The 23,628-nt window shown below is 40.4% G+C and overlaps 1 protein-coding gene across 3 annotated transcripts in view; it reads left to right on the top strand.

Annotated features, from left to right (window-relative positions):
• The window catches only part of XDH (xanthine dehydrogenase), a 91,259-nt gene extending 68,059 nt beyond the window's left edge, over positions 1 to 23,200 (top strand). For all 3 annotated transcript variants that reach the window (XM_075595471.1, XM_075595472.1, XM_075595473.1), the window contains 12 exons: positions 422 to 613; positions 3,557 to 3,702; positions 7,073 to 7,154; positions 8,928 to 9,023; positions 11,136 to 11,264; positions 13,600 to 13,674; positions 14,095 to 14,147; positions 16,392 to 16,506; positions 17,760 to 17,825; positions 18,614 to 18,802; positions 20,646 to 20,813; positions 22,171 to 23,200. In XM_075595471.1, coding sequence (XP_075451586.1) covers positions 422 to 613; positions 3,557 to 3,702; positions 7,073 to 7,154; positions 8,928 to 9,023; positions 11,136 to 11,264; positions 13,600 to 13,674; positions 14,095 to 14,147; positions 16,392 to 16,506; positions 17,760 to 17,825; positions 18,614 to 18,802; positions 20,646 to 20,813; positions 22,171 to 22,221 — 1,362 coding nt within the window. In that variant the 3' untranslated portion in view covers positions 22,222 to 23,200. The remainder of the gene's footprint in view (positions 1 to 421; positions 614 to 3,556; positions 3,703 to 7,072; positions 7,155 to 8,927; positions 9,024 to 11,135; positions 11,265 to 13,599; positions 13,675 to 14,094; positions 14,148 to 16,391; positions 16,507 to 17,759; positions 17,826 to 18,613; positions 18,803 to 20,645; positions 20,814 to 22,170) is intronic.
• The last annotated feature ends 428 nt before the right edge of the window (positions 23,201 to 23,628 follow it).

Raw genomic sequence — 23,628 nt, 5'->3', positions numbered from 1 at the left:
ATTGCGCATCATACTTATAACTTCAAAATTCAACCCATTGACACAAATAATAATAAAAAGAAAAAAACAGATAATGGCATTTTCGAAGATTAATATCAAAGCTATCACCACACCGCCTCCTAACAGAATCTGGTATTCTGTAAGATTCCCCAGTTACTATCTCCCTCACCTGCCCCGTACTGGGATCTGTGCTTTTTAAAAGTGTTTTACATTTATTCTGAGATTAATTAAAATTACTACTTTAAATATTGTTCTTAAAATTTAAACATATTAATGCCTATTATAACATTTGTGCCAAGTTTTCTCTCTCACCATATATTTTGGAGAGAAAAAAAATGTAGATATATATATTGACATTGTGTTCACATTTTAAAGTGGATGTCATTGTGCTAATGGATGGTGTTTCCTTGCCATTCACCAGATTATTGATAGGGTGTTATTCCATATGGACAACACCTACAAAATTCCCAACATAAGAGGTTTTGGATACCTGTGTAAGACTAACCTGCCTTCCAACACTGCATTCCGTGGCTTTGGCGGTCCCCAGGGGATGTTCGTCACAGAGGCTTGGATGACTGATGTAGCCCAAACGTGTAGCTTGCCACCAGAACAGGTATGTGCGATACACCTTCCACATGACTAATACAAATGTCAAAAAGAACAATAGTAATCGGAAATAATTAACAAGGCTACCAGAGTACTAGGCTGGTAACCTGCTTGTTCCAGGTTGTACATCATTTTCTGCTGAATCTCAATATACGGGAGTACTTGCTTGTGTTTATGACCCCGATAAAGGTAATTTTTTGGACACAACTTTGGCTATTATGTAAGTTAATAAAGGTTATCATTGATTTCTGGTATTCCATGTTATGTACACACGATGGGAAAGTCAGGGGAGTTAAATACAAGACCCCTCTTCCACAAAGTCCTGTTATTCGGAGAGGTCCAGCCGGTGCTTGGCCATTGGTATGGCTGAACTGAAAACCAGGCAAAACCTTGGGCTCAGAGGGAATGCATTGAGAACAAGCATTATCACAACAAGTGAAAGATGGGTGGGAGTGAGTGGGCACAGAGAGTGACACACTGGGGCAAAGAGAGAAAGACAGAAGAGCAGAGATAGATGCACAGATAAGCAGAGAGAGAGAGAGAGAGATACAGAGGCAGTCAGAAAAAGACAAATGCAGCAAGAGAGAGAAGCAGCCACGGAGAGAAACAAGAAAGAAAAAAAGAGTTGTGTGTGTGTGTATATATATGTGTATATATATATATATATATCTGTCTGTCTGTGTGTGTGTGTGTGTGTGTGTGTGTGTGTGTATGTATGTATATGTATATGTATATATATATATACAGTTAGGTCCGGAAATAATTGGACACTGATACAAGTTTTGTTATTTCGGCTGTGTACCAAAATAAATTCAAGTTACAGTTAAATAATGAATATGGGCTTAAGGTGAAGTCTATCAGCTTTAATTTGAGGGTATTCACATCCAAATTGGAGGAAGGGTTTAGGAATTACATCTCTTTAATATGTAACCACCTCTTTTTCAAGGGACCAAAAGTAATTGGATAATTGACTCAAAAGCTAGTTTCATGGACAGTTCCTTCGTTATCTCATCATCAATTAAGCAGGTAAAAGGTCTGGAGTTGATTCCAGGTGTGGCATTCGCATTTGGAAGCTGTTGCTGTGAACCCACAACATGCGGTCAAAGGAGCTCTCAATGCAAGTGAAACAGGGCATCCTTAGGCTGCAAAAAAAAAAGAAAATCCATCAGAGAGATAGCAGGAACATTAGGAGTGGCCAAATCAACCGTTTGGTATATTCTGAGAAAAAAGAACGCACTGGTGAGCTCTGCAACACAAAAATCCCTGGATGTGCACAGAAGACAACAGTGGTGGATGATCGTAGGATCCTTTCCATGGTAAAGAAAACCCCTTGATCATGATCCAAAGCATACCACTTCATCTGTAAAACATAGTGGAGGCAGTGTGATGGCATGGGCATGCATGGCTTCCAATGGCACTGTGTCACTAGTGTTTATTGGTGATGTGACAGAAGACAGAAGCAGCCAGATGAATTCTGAAGTGTATAGGGATATATTGTCTGCTCAGATTCAGCCAAATTCAACGAAGTTGATTGGACGGTGCGTCACTTTACAGATGGACAATGACCTAAAACATACTGCGAAAGCAACCCAGGAGTTTTTTAAGGCAAAGAAGTGGAATATTCTGCAATGGCCGAGTCAATCACCTGATCTCAACCCGATCGAGCATGCATTTCACTTGCTGAAGACAAAACTTAAGGCAGAAAGACCCACGAACAAACAACAACTGAAGACAGCTGCAGCAAAGGCCTGGCAAAGCATCATAAAGGAGGAAACACAGCGTTTGGTGATGTCCATGCGTTCCAGACTTCAAGCAGTCATTGCTTGCAAAGGATTCTCGACAAACTATTAAAAATGAACATTTTATTTATGATTGTGTTAATTTGTACAATTACATTTGAGCCCCTGAAATAAGGGGACTGTGTATGAAAATGGTTGCACTTCCTAAACGTTTCATATGATATTTTTGTTCAACCCCTTGAATTAAAGCTGAAAGTCTGCACTTCTATTGCATCTCGGTTGTTTCATTTCAAATCCATTGTGGTGGCGTACAGAGCCAAAATTATGAAAATTGAGTCAGTGTCCAATTTTTCCGGACGTATATATATATACACACACAAATATACACACATATATATGTATGTATGTTGTATAAGTATATGTATATATATATATACAGTGTTCGACAAACCTATACATTTGCACGCCTCGGGCGAGTGGATTTAACATCGTGGCGAGCTCCTATTGGCCCAAGCAGCACACGTGTGGTACTAGGTGGCGAGTAGATTTTTTTGTTTGGCGAGTAGATTTTTTGGTGATTTGTCGACCACTGTATATATATATAAGGTTAAAAAAATCTGCAGCACTCACCTGTAATTGCCATATAAACAGTTTAATTCTTCTACCAAGCATCAGGGGTAAGTACAAGAGTAGTGGAGCGACGTTTCGGACCTCCCGGTCCTTTATCAAGCCCCTAGGGTGCTTTACATAAATATCAGGCTTAATACAGGGAAATATGGAACACATGGGGGAAAGATTATGAAATAGAAAAAAACATCGAGAGAAAGGAATCATTACCTCAAAGATCTTACAATTTTGCTGTATATCTAGGACGTAAGAATGAAGGGAGTGCCAGTATATATACTGTATATTGAGGTTTTTGTTCCTATTTTGCACAGTGTGACAGCTCAGGATTTGGGGAGTGTTAACCGGAACTGTTAAAGGCAGAGTCACAGCATATAATAAGATGTATAAAGAAAGTTTATTTGGTCTGTACCTACTGTAAATGTACTAATGCTGGAAATCTGCTCATTATGTAAGAAGAACATATTGGCACTGTCAGTGTTACTGTTTTTTTTTTTTAAATAAAAATAAGCTACTCAAGTTTTTTTTCTAAAAAAAATCAAATAAAAAACCCCCCAGAGAATAATTGTGTGATTTGCGTTGGACAGGTCAGGAGGTTGAACTTGTACAGTGAAGGAGATTTGACTCACTTCAACCAGAAGCTGGAAGGATTCACTGTGCAAAGGTGCTGGGAGCAATGCCTAGTAACCTCCAACTATCAGGAGAGAAGGCTTTCTATAGAGGACTTCAACAGGTAACCCGCTACCACAACAGTTACAGATGAGCAAACTTACTACCAATATTCGGTTCGCAGATTCTCGCACGTAAAGTCTGAACATTTGTGAAAAGTTCTTTTAACCCGAACATTTTCAATTTGGCACCATAATCTATTTTTGAAAATAATTTGAGGACTTTTTCACTTTTTTCAAACGTTTGGGGGTTTGATTGTTTTTTAAACTCTTTTAGAACTTTTCCGTATCTCATAACTTTCATTACGGTTAGAACTTTTGGGCGCTTTTTAAGCAAAGAGATGGATGACATTTGTTCAAACTTCGGTAAGTTTGAAGATGCGAAACAAAAAAGTTGTTTTCGTAGCAAACTTTGGTGAAATATTCCCCTCTATTCAGAGTATAAATAAGAAAAGACTTCTGAAAAGGCTCTGGACACCAATGAATATTATATAGTTATTACTTGTGCCTCTCTGCCCCTCTCTCATTTTGATATTTAGAACTGAGTTAAAGGACCTTTGTGGATTATTATTGCAGTTTATTTGTAAAGCAACAGCATATTCCGCAGTGCGGTACAATGGGGTTACAGAGTGATATCAATTACATAAACAGAATGACAAACAAATACAAATAAGCCAGACACAAAACAGATACAGTAGGTAAGGGGGGACAATGTTGAAACAAAAGGTAAAGTGGATGCTCATTGTGGGCCTCAGGAAGGGGTATGGTCCAGCCACACAGCAGGACCTATTAAAATTATGGGGTGTGGATGCTAGGGGGTGTTAGATAACATGGAGTTTGGTCCAGCCGCACAGCTGGTCCCAATAAGGTTGGAGAGGAGGAGGTGGGTGTTAGGGTATGCCAGATAGGCTTCCTTAAAAAGGTGAGTTTTGAGAGAGTTGTGGAATATCTGAAAGTTGGGGAGAGTCTGATGGTGCATGGTGGGGAATTCCATGAGAGAGGGTACCACACAGGAAAAGTCTTGTAGGCAGGAGTGAGAGGAGGTAATAAGGCAGGTGACGCAAATATCGTGGGCAAAATGGAGGGGGCGCTTAGGAATATATTTGGGGATGAGGGCTGAGATATAAGAGGGGGAGTAGGAATTTAGACAGGGGTAATACAGTGGATGGTTCTACTTAGATTTTGCAAAGGCTTTTGATACGGTTCCACGCAAGAGGTTAGTGTACAAAATAAAGCTAATTGGACTCAGTAAAAAATTTTGGATTGAAAACTGGTCGAAGGATAGACAACAGAGTTGTCATGAATGGAAACCTTTTCAGGTTGGGTTAAAGTTGTGTCAAGTACCTCAAGGATCGGTACTGGGACCCCTGCTTTTTAACTTGTTTATTAATGACATGGAGGTTGGCATAAAGAGCAAAGTCTCCATCTTTGCTGATGATACTAAATTGTGTAAGGTAATAGAATCAGAGCAGGATGTAATTTCTCTTCAGAAGAACTTGGAGAGACTGGAAACTTGTGCAGGAAAATGGCATATGAGGTTTAATACAGGTAAATGTAAGGTTATGCATTTGGGAAACAAGAATAAACAGACGACTTACAAATTAAACGGGGTAAAAGGAGATGAATCCTTGATGGAGAAGGATTTAGGAGTGTTTGTAGACAGCAGGCTTGGCAATAGTGATCAAAGTCATGCAGTAGATGCAAAGGCAAACAAGATCTTATCTTGCATTAAACGGCAATGGATGGAAGGGAAGTAAACATAATTATGCCCCTTTACCAGCATTAGTAAGACCACATCTTGAGTATGGAGTACAATTTTGGGCACCACTCCATAAAAAAATACATTATGGTACAAGAATAAGTGCAGAGAAGAGCAGCCAAATGAATAAATGAGATCGAAAATCTGACTTATGAGGAGAGGCTAGCTAAATTAGATTTCTTCACATGAGAAAAGAGGCATCTAAAGGGGATATGATAACAATGTACAAATATATTAGGGGTCGGTGCATGCAGCTTTAAAAAGAACGTTTCCACCCAAGGGCAGTACTAATGTCACGGGGTCATACGTTAAGGTTGGAGGAAAGGAAATTTCACTAGCAACAAAGGAAAGGGTTATATACAGTAAGTTTCAATTAAGAACAGAATACTGTGTCACTCATTAACTCAATGACCAGAGTCAAATAGACATTTCAAGTCCTTTTAATAATGCTGACATAGTGCACAATGTTTCGGGAAAAATTCCTTCTTCAGGTGAAAACACATACAGGTTCATGACCTGATCTTGATGGACTTATGTCTTTTTTCAACCTCATCTACTATCTAACCATGTTAAACATGTTAACAATTAAATCATTAATCATTAAATCATTAATTAAATCAGGGGGTCAAAATTGAGAAGAGAGGAGAGGGTGGGCAATTCCTCTAAATCCACATTTAAATAATACAATTTATTTATTAATTTATAAAAATGTTTTACCAGGAAGTAATACATTGACAGTTACCTCTCATTTCCAAGTATGTCCTGGGCACAGAGTTATAAAAAATACATGGTTACATTAAAGAACAGGGGTTATACAGTCAAATCACGGACAGATAGAGTTGGAAAAAATCGGTACAGGGGGTAAAGGCTTGTGAGTTTTAGATTGAAATAGAGCAGCTTTAACATCACTTTTACATCAACAGACATCAGCGAACGGCAGCAACCGGCTCACACCCTTTGGCTGCCCTTCAACTGCGCCAAAGGCTGTGCACCTTTGGGGCAACGCAGATGCACAGTGGGGTGGGTGGCTGAGATGCAATGCAGCTGTGAACAAAAGCTCTTTCTGTCCTCAGGGCTCGTTAACACTCCAGTGGGTGGGGTTGACGTTCTACAGAGAACAAGCAAATGTTAACCCTTAGCACGCTGATCCTTTGCAGAGGGGTGCCGCTCTTGGGGAGCCCCATCAGGCTCTGCACCTTTGGGGCAATGCAGATGCACAGTGGGGTGGGTGGCTGAGATGCAATGCAGCTGTGAACCAAAGCTCTTTGTGTCCTCATGGCTCGTTAACATTCTAGTGGGTGGGGTTGACGTTACACAGAGAACAAGCAAATGTTCCAATAGGGTTGGTCTTGCAGTGGGAACCACCCAACTCTGCATAAAATTGAAATAAATGTAAAAATACTGACCTTGTTTTTTATGGCGCATGAGTTTAAATAATGAGCCCACAGAAGCTTATTGCTAGTTAATCTGAAGCAGGTACTGCTGTGACTATCTATGTACAATTGCATTTACCTAGAGTACTAGTAAAACTATACTGTACACCTTCTTTTGGTTAATCTTGCATATGTGTTTGAAATGACTACAATATATATTTCATGATGTGTACCACACAGGATGCGTGCTGGTACTGTATTTCCTGTTACTTATATCAAGAGATGTGTATTATTTCATTCCAGGCAGCACTGCTGGAAGAAGAGGGGAATTTCCATCATACCAACAAAGTTTGGAATCAGTTTTACTCTTCCCTTTCTAAATCAGGTTTGCAAATGTTTCTTTTCCAAAAAAATCCTGGCCGAGAAATGGACAATGTTTGCGGTTTACAATGAGTCTTAATCTAAAATGTACTGTACTGCTGCGGCCGAGTTTATTCGAGCATTTGCCCGTTCTCGGCCGCAGCAGTAACCTGGCGCGCGCCGGAGGGTGCCGGGCGCGCGCCGAAGCAGCGGAAGAGCGCCCTCCGATCGGGGCGCTCTCCCTCCCGCTGCCGGGTCCGCCGGGTCCCCCGGAACCCCCTGCCGCCGTCCCCCACATCGCGGGACACCAGGGCTCCCTCGGGGAGCCCTGGACGCGCGTGCAGGGGGCGCAGGCACCCGATGACGTGTGACCGCGCATCAGTGACGCGCGGCACGCTGAGGGAGTGCGGCTAGCACGCCGGGGCATCCCCCGGCTTGCGGTGCTAGCCGTGCTCGAATTAAACGTGTCGGTAGTGTATGCTGTGACGTGAATTTACACATTCTGTATGTTACATACATAGTAAGCAGCTACATCAAAGAAGTGTGTGTATACTTCAGTATTAGGTGATACCTTTTAAATTTGGACTAACAATTATTTATGGCATAGGACAAGCTTTCGAGAGTTCTCCTCTCTTCCTCAGGTCAGCAATACTGGTTTACAAACAAATCTATAGCTAAAACAGAGGTTAGTAAAGCAGGAGGGCGGATATATATATATATATATATATATATATATATATATATATATATATCAAATTGAAATGTTACTGTGTGCTCATTTGCATGTCTTAGACAGGTCTGCAACCCTGCATTTCACCAGTATCACCCAGCACACAGTGCTTCCACTGCAGCAAAGGATTCTGGGAAATGACATGCAAAGGAGCACACAGTGTCACCTTTTGCTTCAAAACCATATGACATGGTCCCCTGTAAGCTAATGCTTGCTGCATATCACAGCTTTGATCACTACCTGGGTTAAGATGCATAGCCAGTAAACCCACCCACTGGCTCAGGAACAAGTCTCCTATCCAGAAGAGGCAGACTAAGGGCCCCAGAGCCGTGCCAAGAGTAGTTCACCTACAGTATAAGGAGGACTGGGAATCACAAGACCAGTGAGCACAGACTGGACCTGAAGGAAGGAGTCCCTGATCCCTCACCTGTAAGGATGTCCACCAACCCAAGTCAGTCTCTCATCTATTCTCTCAAACACCCCCAAGTCAGTGCCCTCTGTCAGGTGGAAACCCAGGAACTCCTGTGATTGGAGAAATTGCTACCAGAGGCTGTTATTGAATTTTAAGAGACTATTTTGATATAAGTCTCAGTTATCTATCAGTATTTCCTTGTGACGCCCTGCCCAACTCGCTAGAAGGGTACAGGCAATTTGGCTTGTGAGCACACCCCAATGCACTTGCCACCTCTTCACTGGCCTGGTGAGTGACTGCACATAGCACTTCTTTCTAAGGCCACATAAGCACATTATATCTGTCGTCTCTAAGGGGCCGAGTCAATATTTTCCAAAGGGGCCACTTCGGAGGATATTGAATCAGTCCCTTACTCTTTTCTTTCCTGATTTATACTGTAACAGCCTCTTAGCTAATATAAGGGGAAGAAAATCAAGGGCTTTAACGGCGTCATTAAGCATTTTATTGTATTGCATAGCATGCAACAAATGACAATGTTATGCGAGCATTCCAGAGGTTAACATGGTTCTGCTTAAGAAAAATGGTTTTGATCATTTCAGATCAGTGATTAATGTTAACAGTAAGTAAGTGTTCTTTTTCTCTGATACCTTTTATAGGCCGGAGCCTTGATTCATATATTCATAGACGGGTCGGTGCTGCTAACGCATGGTGGGACGGAAATGGGTCAAGGACTTCACACCAAGATGGTCCAGGTACTATGTAACAATGACCAAGTCAATATTTAGTGATTGGCAAAGTCAATTTAACAATGACTTGAATGACAGTACTGATCATGTAGTGTAGCTGCATCAGTGAGCTGCTTCTAAAGTGTTGTATTTGTTTACCAATGTTGAAATTAAATACGGAGAATTAACAATTTAAGCAGGTTATTACTTTGCTTTGCATTTGTCTAGCTGTGTCTGGAATGAATTAGAAGCTTCAAATACAGGAACTGTCCCACTTGTACAAAAGAACATACAGATGTAGCAGCCATTATTGGACCTGTAAACGCGTTGGGGCAGGAAATAAATAAAGTGATTTTTCAGAGCGACTCCATTCAAAAAGCTACAACGAGCGGCAAAAGCCTTGCAGAAAAATGTGTTATGATCTCCCAAAGCATTAACTGGTGCAATAATGGCTGATCTGTAACAAATAAGCCACTTTTTGCACTTGACAAAGACCCATTAGGTCAAAACATTGTGTATGCTTTAATAAATCTCTTTATTTTTTGGAAATCCGTGTGCCCCATCTTCATTCCTTTTTGATCTGTAACAAACCCACTGTAAGAAGGTAAATGTAATAAAATGGAAGAATTGTATTGGAGTAGTAAGGAAGAACTCTGCCTTGAGCCTTATTCTAGACCTGCCGAAGCGACCCTTTTGACCGTATTCAGCTAAAAATCGATATTGAAGCTTATGCGGAGATTCGCCTTGGTAGTTATTGAATTACCCCCGTAGTATTCAAACTGGGAAGGAAATAGGCAAATAGAGTTCCACCTGAAAAACTGGATGGGAACATGTTACCATGAGAAGGAAGAAGAAATGCAATTATAAAGATTTAGAAGTGAGCAACAGGTTTATAGATCTTATAGATAAATCTAAGAACCAATTACACCTATTTATCAATTACATGGGCAAACAGATAAACTTTTATTATGAGCTGGGAATCATTGGCTACACAGAAAAGAGAAAATACCTGTGACTTCTAGTTTACCTTACGGTGGCTATTCACAGACTATAATGGCCTGGGTCAGACATACGTGTAAATACCAGTCTTGGCTTTAAGTACAGTTTTCCCACCAGTAGAGTACAAAAATAAGCTCAATCTAAAATATATAACATGGGGGGAGTTCCCAGCACTCTAATAATGATACAATGGCAACGATGTTTGTCAAAAAAGGGTAGAATTTTTATAGTTAAAATTTCGTAGAACAAACATACACGTGTAAATATAGATAAATAATATTATAAGCTAATTATCACAACAAGAGATGCAAAAAATAGCAATGCCCAGTTATATAACTCAACTAACTAAGTAGCTTACAGAAATCAAACATATACAAACGAGGTGTGAACAATATAATCAACACAGGAGACACTATTAAGGAGACAAGGTAAAGAGGGAAGGTGGGGGGAAAAGTAAAAGGAAAAAACAGGGGAATAAGGGGGGCAACGTTTCGAGGCTCCTAGCCTCTTCTTCTGGCCTGTTCCCTAGCATCAGTTAAATCTAGGTACTTCCCTTTTCCCTGTAGAAAAACAAGTGCTCCCAGACAAATCAAAAACACATCAGAGATGCATTTAAGAATAAAGAACTGTATGTTGAAAGAAATCCCAAAATGGGAGATAAAGCACAAAATAGCTCAAATTACTGAAGTGTTAATGGCATATAGATAGGCTGTCACATATAAAGCAGCTGTCCTAAAATTATTCTAGAAAATAATATACCAGAGAACTAGTCTGCTCCTAACAATAAGGTATACACTATGCTATATCAGAACCTTATAGGCAATAAGGATATAAATAACTGTAGTACACGAAATGGATCAAACCAACTGGTGCCACGGACTGCCAGACGATACTCTAAAATATGATCCATTGTTGTAGATTTTTAATTAATTGACATAGAAAAGTATTGAATGTAATACCACAATAACTAGAAAAGCTTGACTTAGCGTGACAAAGTACAAGCGGAAGGGGATCTCATAGCTTTTTGTAAACACAGTAGGAACAACACCCAGCTTTTTACTTTAAGGTAGATAATAATGATTATACAATAAAAGTACACGACTGCAGACTACATGGGAATAACGTTGTTTTATCATTTAGGTTGCCAGCAAAGCTTTAGGAATACCAACCTGTAAAATACATATTAGCGAGACAAGCACCAGCACTGTCCCCAACACTTCTCCAACGGCCGCTTCCGCCAGCTCGGACCTCAACGGAATGGCCATTTACGTAAGGACTTTTTATACAGAATTTGAATGTGTGTTTTGCAAACTAGATATCAAGGCAGGGAACACAAACTATAGTAATCTTGACATGAATTGGGATTTATAGATGATCGTTTATAGATTGCTACAGTCCTCTAGATTGTAAACTCTCACCCACATCACCGTCTGTATGTGTTTGCGCTTGTGTCTCCTTATTTTTACGTTATTCTGTTTATAATTCTATAACCCCCATTGTACCTGCAGAATATGATGGCGCTTTACAAATAAATGATAATAATAATAATAATAATCCAGGAATAGACTGACAGAAGCAAAACATATTATTATTCCCGTGATTTGTGTTTCTATAAACCAATAAATCAACTGCATAAAATTCTATGCAGAGAAACCCAAAATATGAGTTGGATTTTACAATGCCACAAGATGTGAATCTGTAATAACATTTAACATATTTAAGGGTCAGTTAGTTGCTGTTATTTGTGGTGAAGACAGAAGACAGAAGACTGTTAGAATAATTCCAATTTATTGACCGTTTGTCTAAAATAAATGTATAATTATGCATATTTTTGCTTGTGCTAAAAAGCCGGTATATAGAGATAGAAATTCGCCCTTATTTGTCATTGCATGTCATTTTACTATGCAAGTGTAAAACACTTTCCCAATGTACTTTGCTTGTGTGCAAAGATCATCTCGTTATAACAACTAAAAGCAACTGAGAGCTGCTTGAAGCAGCAGGAAATGAACACGATGTTTAGTATACCCATATTGGAGCTGCTTCTCTTTTACAAGTTACCGGTATAAAAATGAATATTCGAGATAATATATAAACAATACCACACATTACTATTATGGCGCAAAGGGAAAATGCTGTGAATGAATTTAACTTCATCCTGTTAAAAAGGCTTCATTTAATTCAGCGTGGATGTGTCATACTATTCTGTAGCCACAGGGTATATGCTCGATATAAGTATAGCTTAACTCAGCCCCTTTTCCAAAGCACTCCAAGTCCTGTGATATTTTCTTAACTTTATTGGAAAGGCAACAAATGTATACAGGCACTTGTAGGTGGTATGATGTGGTGAGAGAGTGCTTATCTGTGTGGGTGATTTGTAACCAGAGGCAGGTAAAAACAGAATGGCCTTGCCAAGATGTGTGTAGGATAAGATGTTCTCACTCAGCCAGTACAGGATGGAAAAGGAAGTGAGGGGTTCCTGGGAGACAGGAATAGTCTCAGGACTAAACTATCTTGTCAACAGAGACAGGGACATGTAACAAATGTATCATTAACACAGGCACTGTGAGTTTTCAGAGCAGAGAAGCATGCAACTTAAATATAGAAAGCTAGCAGGCAGAGCTGCAAGGGGGGGGGGGGGGCGGAACAGAAATTAACAATCCTGCTCCAGAACACATACATACTTCACTAATTCCATTTTTTAAATTCGTAAGAACCAATCAGGCTTGCAGCGTTTTATTGAATAAAAAAACTATAAAAATAGGGGATAGAAGAGCCAGATATGTAAACATTGGGAGAAACCTGAGTGAGATGATTCTAGCAGCGGCGTATAGGATAGGAGAGAAAGCTGTGAGCTACAGAGCCGTAGAAGGCCACCACAGTAATGAAGATGGGAGAATGGGTTACTGAAATAAAATGTTCCCGTAATTGAGACATTGGAGAATAACGGCATTGATTATAGTGTTACTGGTGTAGTGATTAAGAAAAGGCACTGTGAACTATCTGCCAAATAAGTTAATTAAGTCAACCAATTAAACTGTATACAAAGATAAATGAACCCAGAGGACCCCTTGTGGGCAGATTTACTAGAGAATTAAGGCACAAGAGATACTGAAGTAATAGCAACTCATAAAGACCTAGCATCATGACTCAAAGGTTATTTTGCCATTAAACTGCAATAGTGCCGATCAGGATACTATCAAACAGACACTCACTTTAACTTCAGTTTGGAGTTTCCATGCAATACGCAGTCTAATGAATTACCCCCAAGTGTACTTAATCCCTATTACTGAGAGGATGTTGCATAAAATGTTTTTCAACCCACATAACTTTAGTAAATAAAGAGAAATATGGGCACATTACAGCAAAGGTGTTCTCTACACGTATACATAACTCTGACTTATACAAAAATAGATGTTGTAATTTTTTGTAAAAAAATTAAAAATGAAAGAGCTCGTGCTAGCCCTGTTGCATTATTGGTATGTTCTGCGGAAGGCACAGGGCAAATTACAGAGGGATCATTTGTCTTTTTTTTTTTATAACATACTATAGTAGAACAATGGAGAAATTAAAGTATCCTAAAATAATGTGCTTTTCCGTCTCTCAGAATGCTTGTCAGACAATCTTGCAAAGGCTGGAGCCTTACAAAACTTCTAACCCTAAAGGATCTTGGGACAACTGGGTATGTACCATCTGTATCATATCTACATCCAAACGGCAAATCATTTCATGTAACAAATCATTTCAGCCCTTATAAACTGTTTATTTTAAGTAATGAAATATATTTATTTGCCCAGTACTACAATTACAGTATAGCAGTATAGTATGGATGATATTGCCCATAATAGAATACGAAAGGAATATTGTCCCCAATGAGCTTTCAAACTGATTGTAGTCCTGAAACACATGGAGATAGGTAGTGAGATGCACCACTTCAGAAATGAGTTCTTTTAATAAAGGTTCTGCTCTCCTTTACATCCAACATCTTCCATATTTGTGTTCTTATTTTTCAGTTTTGTTGCTGTAATAGTTGAGCTGACATATTGCCTCCAATGATTATCCCAAAATATACTATATATTTTTTTGATTTTTTTTTTTTTAGATTACAGCTGCGTACTTGGACAGAGTGAGTCTATCAGCCACAGGATTTTACAAGTATGTCACTTCATATTGGTGTGAGGAGACAAAGGGGTGCGCTCTAAACCAAATGTGGTAATGTTCTAAGTATTAATTGGTACAGAGACCTTGAGATGTACAGTAAGTAGTGAAGTTAGGACCAACAAATGCTGCAATTGGAACTAAATTCCAATGTGTGAGAATATGCAGCTGGTCAAAAAGATGGCTCAGCACATCAGAAAGTCGTGAGGATAGAAAAAAACAAGCTCAAGATTCTCATAACAAGATGTATTTGTATATAAATAAATATAGAAAATATATAGAACCACATAAGGGTATAAAACATTTGCTGAATATATGAAAAGTGCCAGTGATACAGAGTTACCAGGCTCCCTTGGCCATCATAGGGTTAATGCAGGGTCCTGTGAATGAAGCCGCCCATATAGCAATGTTTGAATGAGCAATCAGGGGTCCAGATACACATGAACATTAACCCCGGTAGGGACAGCACCCGCTCCCGGTTGTAAGAGCAGTAACAGTCCCGTTCTAAATGAAGAAACCGGCTCTGCTAGAAACGGCACTCGCTCCTGGTCTCAAATAGGGAAATACTTGCAGTGCAGCAGACGAGGAAAGGCTCCGGTTAGGGACGGCATCCGCTCCGGGTCCCAGGTGTAGACTGCACTCGCGGAGCCTTTCCTCGTCTGCTGCACTGCAAGTATTTGCCTATTTGAGACCAGGAGCGAGTGCCGTTTCTAGCAGAGCCGGTTTGTTCATTTAGAACGGGACTGTTTCTGCTCTTACAACCGGGAGCGGGTGCTGTCCCTACCGGGGTTAATGTTCATGTGTATCTGGACCCCCGCTTGCTCATTCAAATATCGCTACATGGGCGGCTTCATTCACAGGACCCTGCATTAACCCTATGATGATCAAGGGAGCCTGGTAACTCTGTATCACTGGCACTTTTCATATATTCAGCAAATGTTTTAAACCCTTATGTGGTTCTATATATTTTCTATATTTCTAATTTACAAAATATATTTTGTTATGAGAATCTTGTACTTCCTATTGGTGATGCAAAAGCACAGCAGCGTTGAGAAGACGAAACTGGATGAGGGCTTTGGTCTACATTGCACAACTGTGTTGATTTGGAAGTAATAATTGAACCTGTTGTCAATGCAGCCCCAAACTTCTCTATAGGTTTAAGTCAATGTTGCTCTAACTTTGGGTCAGCGTGGTACTATACAGAAATTCAGGCGTATAAAAATGATCACAGCACTTTACAAAGTCTCATTGTGGACTCCAGGATTGCCAGATTGCAGAAGGTTGTGAATTGAAAGGGGTGGAGGCTGAGGGTTCAGTTAACTGCTTGAGTGCCTCATGATGTACAGTAGCTACTTCGTCGTGATGTCTGGCACTCCAGAGGCTACATGATGTTGTAGCTACATACTGGGCCGCTGACCAGAGGGGACAGCTGTGACTGCTGTGACTACTGTCCTTGGCCCGGTGAGCCAGTGGGCCCAGGCCCTTCTGCCGGCGACACTGTGTTCGCAGGTTTATACGGCACTACCCTCCACTGGCTGCTGCCCCTCCTCGGGCCCCTGAGGCCACCTCCACAGGCTCCCACTGGCAAGGGCCTACATGGGCCAATACCTCCTCCTCCCTCTGTCTCCCACGCCCATATCTGAACGCAATGTGACCGAACGTGGAACGGAAGAGGAGACTCCTCTTTTGTACACGCCATCATTAAACATCGCTCACATGATCGCAATGTGCCGGAAGGGATGCAGCACTCTGGCTACGTTTTACATTTTATTTTTCTACCCAACCCCCCAATGTGAAACTTGGACCGTGACATAAGATCTCTGATTGAGAATGATGTTATAAACCACCTGTAGGTTTGGATATGTAACTAACACTTTTTCATTCAGTTTTGACGAAACTCGATAGCCTTATGAGGGCTGTTCTAATGTAATCTGCACCGATCTGTATTGTAAATGTTATCACACGATGCTTCAGGGGCATACAATAAAAAAATCGGTTTGATACATAGATGCAGTTCAAGATTGTAAGTGTCTGCATCAAATCAGGTCCAAATATTAGTTATGCCCCACTTGATACTGAGATCCCTTTGTCTTTGCTGTATCCTGTGGAGTTAGTTACCTGGTAAAATAGTGACAATTATTTAGGTTTTTATCAGTACCCACACATGGCTGTGAAAGGGTTAAAGTCATGGATATTGCACAGGAAGTTCTTTTATTTTGTTTCTGAATTCCTCTTCCTCAGAATGCCTGGTATTGGATACAACGCTGAGAAGAATGAGGGAAATCCACACTGCTACTTTTCTTATGGGGTGGCCTGCTCTGAAGTGGAGATTGACTGCTTAACTGGTGATCATAGGGTATGAGTAACCAGTATGTTATAGGTCAGGGGTGCGCAAACGTTTCCCTGTGCGCACCCCTGCCTGCTATCGTCGGTGCCTTGCCCCCTCCCCCCCCCTGCTCGGCCCCGGCGTCAAATGGCACGCGGGGCATGTGATGTCATGTTCCCATGGTAACGTGAGGTTGACGCCGGGTTACCATGACGACGTGTCGCTGGAAGGTAAGGTAAGTGTGTTTACAGAAGTCTGGTGCGGTCCCCCGGCATTTAATTTAAATGCCTGGGGGGAGAGCGTGGGACCTCTATAACTGCCGCGCCCCCCCCCAGAAAATTTAGCACACCCCTGTTATAGATGATGAGTAGGACTATATAGATTGGGGTGGTATTTATAACGCACAGCACTTGATTATGAAAATACTTGGCAAAGTGGTCATCCTTTGTCACTTGTGTGTGCCCTGGTTATAGTCTCTGCATGAAACAAATTTAGTCATTTTAGAGAATTTAGTAAATTAGGCAAAATTGTAATGCACGTGGACTTAATGCTTGTGAGCCCTGATGAAGCCACAAGCAAAAAAAAAAGGCAAATTTTTGCATGGTTCACAAAATATGTAAAATAAAGCCATGTGTAGACATTTTTACAAATCATATAAATGAAGCCGTACATTAGTGGAAGTTAAAACAGTTGATCCCATTATACCTTTCTCTGAGGTTTTGGTTCTCTCCAGTCCATGTTTTCAATAGCTGCTTCATGTTACTGAAATTCTGCAGAACAGTAAAGCAAGACCAATATATGGCTGATAGAAACCAATTGCATTTACATGACATATACACAGACGTGGACGCGCACAAGTAATAATCAACTAAATATTCTCAGCATGATTCGAATTGTGGTTCCCCAAAAATACCATCATACTTTGGTTTTCAGTGGGTCTGCTTAATACACATTGTGGAACTTATAGGTCTGCTTAGGGAAGAACATATTTGCAAGTAGCATACTCTATACAAACAAAAGTATCTATGAAGAATATCCTGTGTCCAGTGAGTTTTTACCAACTGCAGCCAAGCCTCCAACACTTTCTCCTGCTAAGGGTCTGTAGTGTCCTGGTTCTGTTGTGGAGTTTTGGACTCCCACGTTTCCATTGGCTGCCCTGAATGTAATTCTTCTTCTTAAATTGCACGGTTGAAGGTGTGTATGTGTCAAGTAATATTGTGCATATGGACTCTGGTTTTCCAATACAATGTTTAAGAATCCTCCTGTAAACTGTGTTTTTCCAGAACCTACGTACGGATATAGTGATGGATGTTGGCACCAGCCTAAACCCTGCTATCGATATAGGACAGGTGAGTGAAATATAAAATGTTGGTAATCAGGAATAAATAGGTTTAGTATTTCATATTATGAAAGTGCATTGATGGAAGTGAAATGAGAGAAATAGCATCATAAAAGTGTTAATCTATATCAGAATATTTTTTTGCAGCCTAGTTTTGGGATACACACACAGTCCCTGTAAGTTCAGAACCCAGATCCACTACTATTCCCAATGTTTCCATGTTTCTATATTCTTGTATAGTTTTATTAAGGTGTGGTGCAATATAACATGACCTTATATATTTTCATTTTAGAAATGCGAAAAAATAATCACAAAACACAAACTTGTGACGCCCACAAATTTGCATATAATTATAAAACAATGTAAGAGCATAGAATATATAACTGCAGATCTGCATAATTGTTAAAAATGCATTTGCTACATTTTAAGTGTTTTTTTTTTTTACAAAATGTGATCGCCTGCGAAATGCATTGCCAAATCTCAAAGGGTTAATAATGATGCCAAATTAGTAAACTGTCAGCAAAATATCACCAAGCAGTCAGCAAAACATGGTATATGTGCTCTGTTTATAGTCTTGGCATTAAGTATTAAGGGATTTCAGAGAATTTCTGTAACTCGGAAAGGGAAAATTATGCATGGTTTGTAACCTCGTGTGAACTTTTTGCACATCTCTATATATAGTGTAATCGCCAACATCAGATGATTTTATTTTCTTTAAAAAGTCGAAAATGCTTTTTTTAAATTTATTTATAAAGAATCTAGAATAAAATGTGCATGAAGTATCTTCTTTTTGTGCAGATTGAAGGAGCGTTTGTACAAGGCCTCGGGCTTTTCACTTTAGAGGAGCTGCGATATTCTCCAGATGGTTTTCTGTACACGCGCGGTCCTGGAATGTACAAGATCCCGGCTTTTGGTGACATCCCTACAGAATTTAATGTGTCCCTTTTACGCAACTGTCCAAACAGCAAAGCAATCTATTCCTCCAAGGTATCAGAGTGCCTGTCGTACTTATACAATGCTTCTGTACACCATGCTTCACAGCGTGGCACAATGCTAAGGTGTCTTCGTCTCCTGTTGATCTGTCTGTTGGTATACCTACGGGGCTCTGTCCTGGGACCTCTCATTTTCTGTCTCGACACACAGTATCACTTGTTGACCTCATCAACTCCTTTGGCTTTCGGTATCACTTCTATGCAGATAATACACAAATATATCTGTCTGCTATTAACCTCACACCTGCAATGCAGTCCAAAGTCTTTGATTGCCTCCTGGCTGTATCCTCGTGGATGTTGCTCCGTCGCCTTAAAACATACTAGATCTAAAACTGAGCTCATATTTCCTCCTAAACCTGGCCTAATAGACCCCTTTCCATCAAAGTAAAAGGTATTACCATCTCTCCTGTTACCAAAGCCCTATGTGTGACATTTGACTCCCCTCTTTTCTTCTCCATTCACATTCACAACATGGCTAAAGTTTGACGCTTCTTCTTAACATTGCCAAGATCTGCCCTTTCCTCTGTCAATTTACTGCTAAAACTCAAATGCATGCTGCTCTCTCTCGCCTTACACCTTTTCCCCTCACTGCCCCGTAGCTGTGGAACTCCATCAGACTCGGTATACTGTGCGCCAAGCACCTTCTCACCACCTTTAAATCTAACCTTAAAACTCACCTCTTAAATAAAGCATTTCAATAGCTTGGACTCATGGCTGCTGTCCCACAGCCACTGTCACCGCTACCAACCGTTGTGGCCAAGCCCCTGCCATCTACTGCACTTACTCCCTCTCCTTACCTTTTAAGAACAAGTGGTTTACACTACATTGTCAGTATCTGGTGCTACGGTTACTTCTTCTGCCTTGAATGTTAAATGAAGCTTGGTGAAGTAAATAGCATTTATAAATGCAAACCACACAAGCCAGCTATCTGGAGACATACTACTGTAAACTATTATACAACTGTGTGACTCCAGCCAATTGCAAAGTGGGTCCGAGTGAGGTATTTCGCTAGATGCAAAAATGATGAAATAGTTACATATTACATGAAGGTAATAAAATGCATTAAAAAAAATAGATCTCTTACCATGAACACATAATGTGGAATTTCACCAATGATATTTAGACATTTCAAGGAGTGTCCTAGGACCTATAGGTTTCTTACACAAACAATATTTCATATTTATTTTTTTGTTTGTTGAGTAACGTGAAGGAGCGACTTTGAGTAGAGGCAAGGAGTTTGAAGCAGAGGAGCCTGGTTAAAATCCTAGGGCCACCTGGTTATGACCTTGGGCAAGTCACTTTATCTGCCTGTGCCTCAAGAACCCAAAACCTATAGATTGTAAGATCATCGGGCTAGGAACTGTGCCTGTAACATTATATATACAGTATCGTGACCTACATATTGTGAAGTGCTTTGAGTTCTATTTGGAGAAAAACGCTACAGGAAATAAAGCTATTACAAGCAATACATTAATTCAGTTTTACCCTTCACAGCATAAATGACAAAAAAGAAAATCGAATGCACACATCTTAAAACAGTATAACAATTAATGCCGGTTTAATGTAAAACGATATGGCTTTAATAGGATTATTCCTTTATTTTAATTGAGCCACCAGTGGAAACAAACAAACTTTTACATTAAAAATAAATGAGGTTAGGTTAGGAAACAGATTCATATTTGACATACTCCAGCTTTCTTACGAAAAACTATCCCTCCTGTATTATAACAATTTAGTATAAGCAGTTCATTATATTCTCTTCATTCTGTTTCAGTCGTATGTAAATGACTATTGCAGATGTATACTGTATGTATATTGTAATGATTCGTTTTATTTAGGCTGTTGGGGAGCCTCCACTTTTCTTGTCTGCCTCCATATTTTATGCCATAAAGGAAGCCATCACATCAGCAAGGTCAGAGACTGGCATTACCGGGTCATTTCGCCTGGACAGCCCTGCCACGCCAGAGAGAATACGAAATGCTTGCATTGATAACTTCACCAAGCTGGTACTGTATGAGCTTTTGGCTTATTGCATCATAGACAAATATACAGTGTGTGTATATATTATATTAATATTATATTTCCCCAATAGCATTGTATATCAATCATTGAGCTGCACTGGGGGGGTAAGTTCGATATAGTCTGAAGCAGCTTCTTCAGACTTGGGTACTGTATATAGAATTTACCCCCAAGGCCCATTTTTACTAAGCAATCTGCTGCAATAAGACACCTTCAAGACTATTGAATATGCTCAAAGGCAGAGGTGGCCAACTCCAGTCTTCAAGGGTCACCCACCAGCAGGTCAGGGTTTCAGGATATCCATGCTTCAGAACAGGTGGGTCAATCAGTGGCTCAGTCACTATGTGCTGAAGCAGGGATATCCTGCACACTTGACCTTTTGGTGGCCCTTGAGGACTGGAGTCAGCCACCCCTGATCTAAGGCGTCTTCCAGCACTAGGTGTCTAACAGCAGAAGGCTGCTTAGTAAATATATGGCTCTAAACCTCACGAGTCCTCATTACCAAACACGTAATGTGAACACGGGTTGGATTATAGTAGTTTGGCTATCAGCACACAGATCGTTGCTTCAACTCAATATAATGTGCCTTATAGTGGGAAAGGCTGCAATCTTACCAACACATAGGTTGGCAAGGTAGAAACTTCACTTAGAATGAGGATGTTATTAGCCTTACTTCATCGTACAGGAAAGAAAGGAAACGAAAGAAAGGATTCGAGTCACTGTACAGAGCATATAATGGTTTATTGGAAGCTGATTTACAAAAAATGTTTTCTGAAGTTAAATGTCACATATTCCAGAGACAGAGAAGATACATTTATCCTTAATGTATCTTAGCCATTATTCATTCTTCATGGCTTTGGAATTAATTATGGCTAAACTGTGATGGAGAGAAGAAAACAACGGCATTCTGGTGGACTTCGTTTATAACAGGCACTATGAAGCCCCGATCAGCGTTTCGGCCCTGACGTGGATCTTTGTCAAAGAGGTCCACGTTAGAACCGAAATATCGATCCATGCTTTATATCGCCTGTTAGAAAAATGTTTCTAAGCCCCCCGCAGTGCCGCTGATCTCTTCTCTGCATGCTATGCCTCGCTTTGTTGTGGCCTCTGTGTGAGAGTTTTTCCATTGAGTATATGTGAGTTCACTCTTGGATATCCACTATCCTTAAACTATGATGGAGTCAGGTAAAAATCAGTCAAAGATCACACACAACACACACACACACACAACACACACACACAACACACACCAAAAAGGTTGGGAAGTCCCGCTGGGTGCATGCCTTTTAATATTTTACATTTTTCATCTTGCAAGACACCCCATGTTTTTCTGTTCTCTTGCAGTGTCCAGTTGCAGAACCAGGAACATTTAAGCCGTGGGCAGTGGAAGTATAATACCACAAGTCCTTGTATTTGAGCAACTGAAACCATATCGTCAAGACAACTTGTGCATATGAATTGAATATAGATCATGTGGTAAAAGCTACAGTATATCATTCATCACATCTCAAGTCTTCGGGAATAAAATGCAAATATAATTCTATTTACCCGAACAAGATATGTTAGTCGCACTGGTGTTAGTCAAGGTCATGTTTCTTAAATAATGACTATGACGAGAAACAACCGGGGTTATTTAATGCACTGAGCTAACAATGGCTAAGTAGTGCGGCTGACTCAGGGGACCTCCTAAAGGGGGGGCGTTCACTAAACTCTGTAGGCCACTTAACGTGACATAAAACAAAGTTGTATCCACTAAGGACAGTAACACAACCTTCAGTTCTCTCCCGTAAAGATCATATAATTATCTAAAGCTGACGCTGGTATAATGAGGTGCACATGCAGTGTTGTCCTATCACCCCCTAATCCAGGGGTTCTCAACCCCAGTCTGCAAGACCCACCCCCCTCCCCTCCAGCAGGTCAGGTTTTCCAGATATCCCTGCTTCAGCACAGGTGGCTCAGTCAGTGGTTCAGTCAAAGACTAAGCCACCTGTGCAGAAGCTGGGATATCCTGAAAACCTGACCTGTTGGGGGGCTCTTGAGGAATGGAGTTGGCTACCCCTGTCCTAGCTCAACTATAGTGGCATATAATCAACTTGGAATACAACATTAACATAATGTCCAGTCCTGTTTTCGGTAATGTCACGTTATGTGCCCTGATTTTATTGAGTTTAGTGAATCCCCACCCAGAAACGTTTGTGATGAAGAATGGAATACAGCAAGTCTTGTTCTGCAATAGCCTTTTGATGAGGCAGTATTATTTACAAGGATCAAATGAAAGAATAAGAAGAGACTATTAGGACATTTCTGCATGTGAGAAACAAATGGCTGTATCCAAATGAACAGAAAAACAAATAAAATTAATTTTAACACAATCGACGTTGACTTTAAATGTCTTCCACACAGTGTATATACGATGAGATATTCCTTCAAACTTATGTAAAGCAAGCTATGAAATAAATGAAAACATTTTGCGCTGGTGTGAATGCACCAAAGTGCTTGGGGGGGGGGGGGGGGGGGGTTGGGAGGGGGGAGAGGGGCGGGGGTGAAACCTCAGAAAGAAACAAGAGAACAAAATAACTTTATAAAGCAAATTAATATTAAAAAGTCACTGAACAGTGATAACTATGCACTGACACAATTAATTGAATGCAATTAAATAAATGAGGTTATATTCACCTGTGAGGACTCTCCTGCTCTCAGCTGAGCTGTTGTGTCTTTTGGTAGAGATACATATGTAGCCCCCTGTAAACAGCACGGGCTATATATCTTTCTCCTACTGGGGTAAGTCCTGTTAAGGGCAGG

This window comes from Ascaphus truei, chromosome 4, assembly GCF_040206685.1.
Source record: "Ascaphus truei isolate aAscTru1 chromosome 4, aAscTru1.hap1, whole genome shotgun sequence".
Taxonomy (NCBI): Eukaryota; Metazoa; Chordata; class Amphibia; order Anura; family Ascaphidae; genus Ascaphus; species Ascaphus truei.
This window is presented reverse-complemented; position numbering and strand designations above follow the sequence as displayed.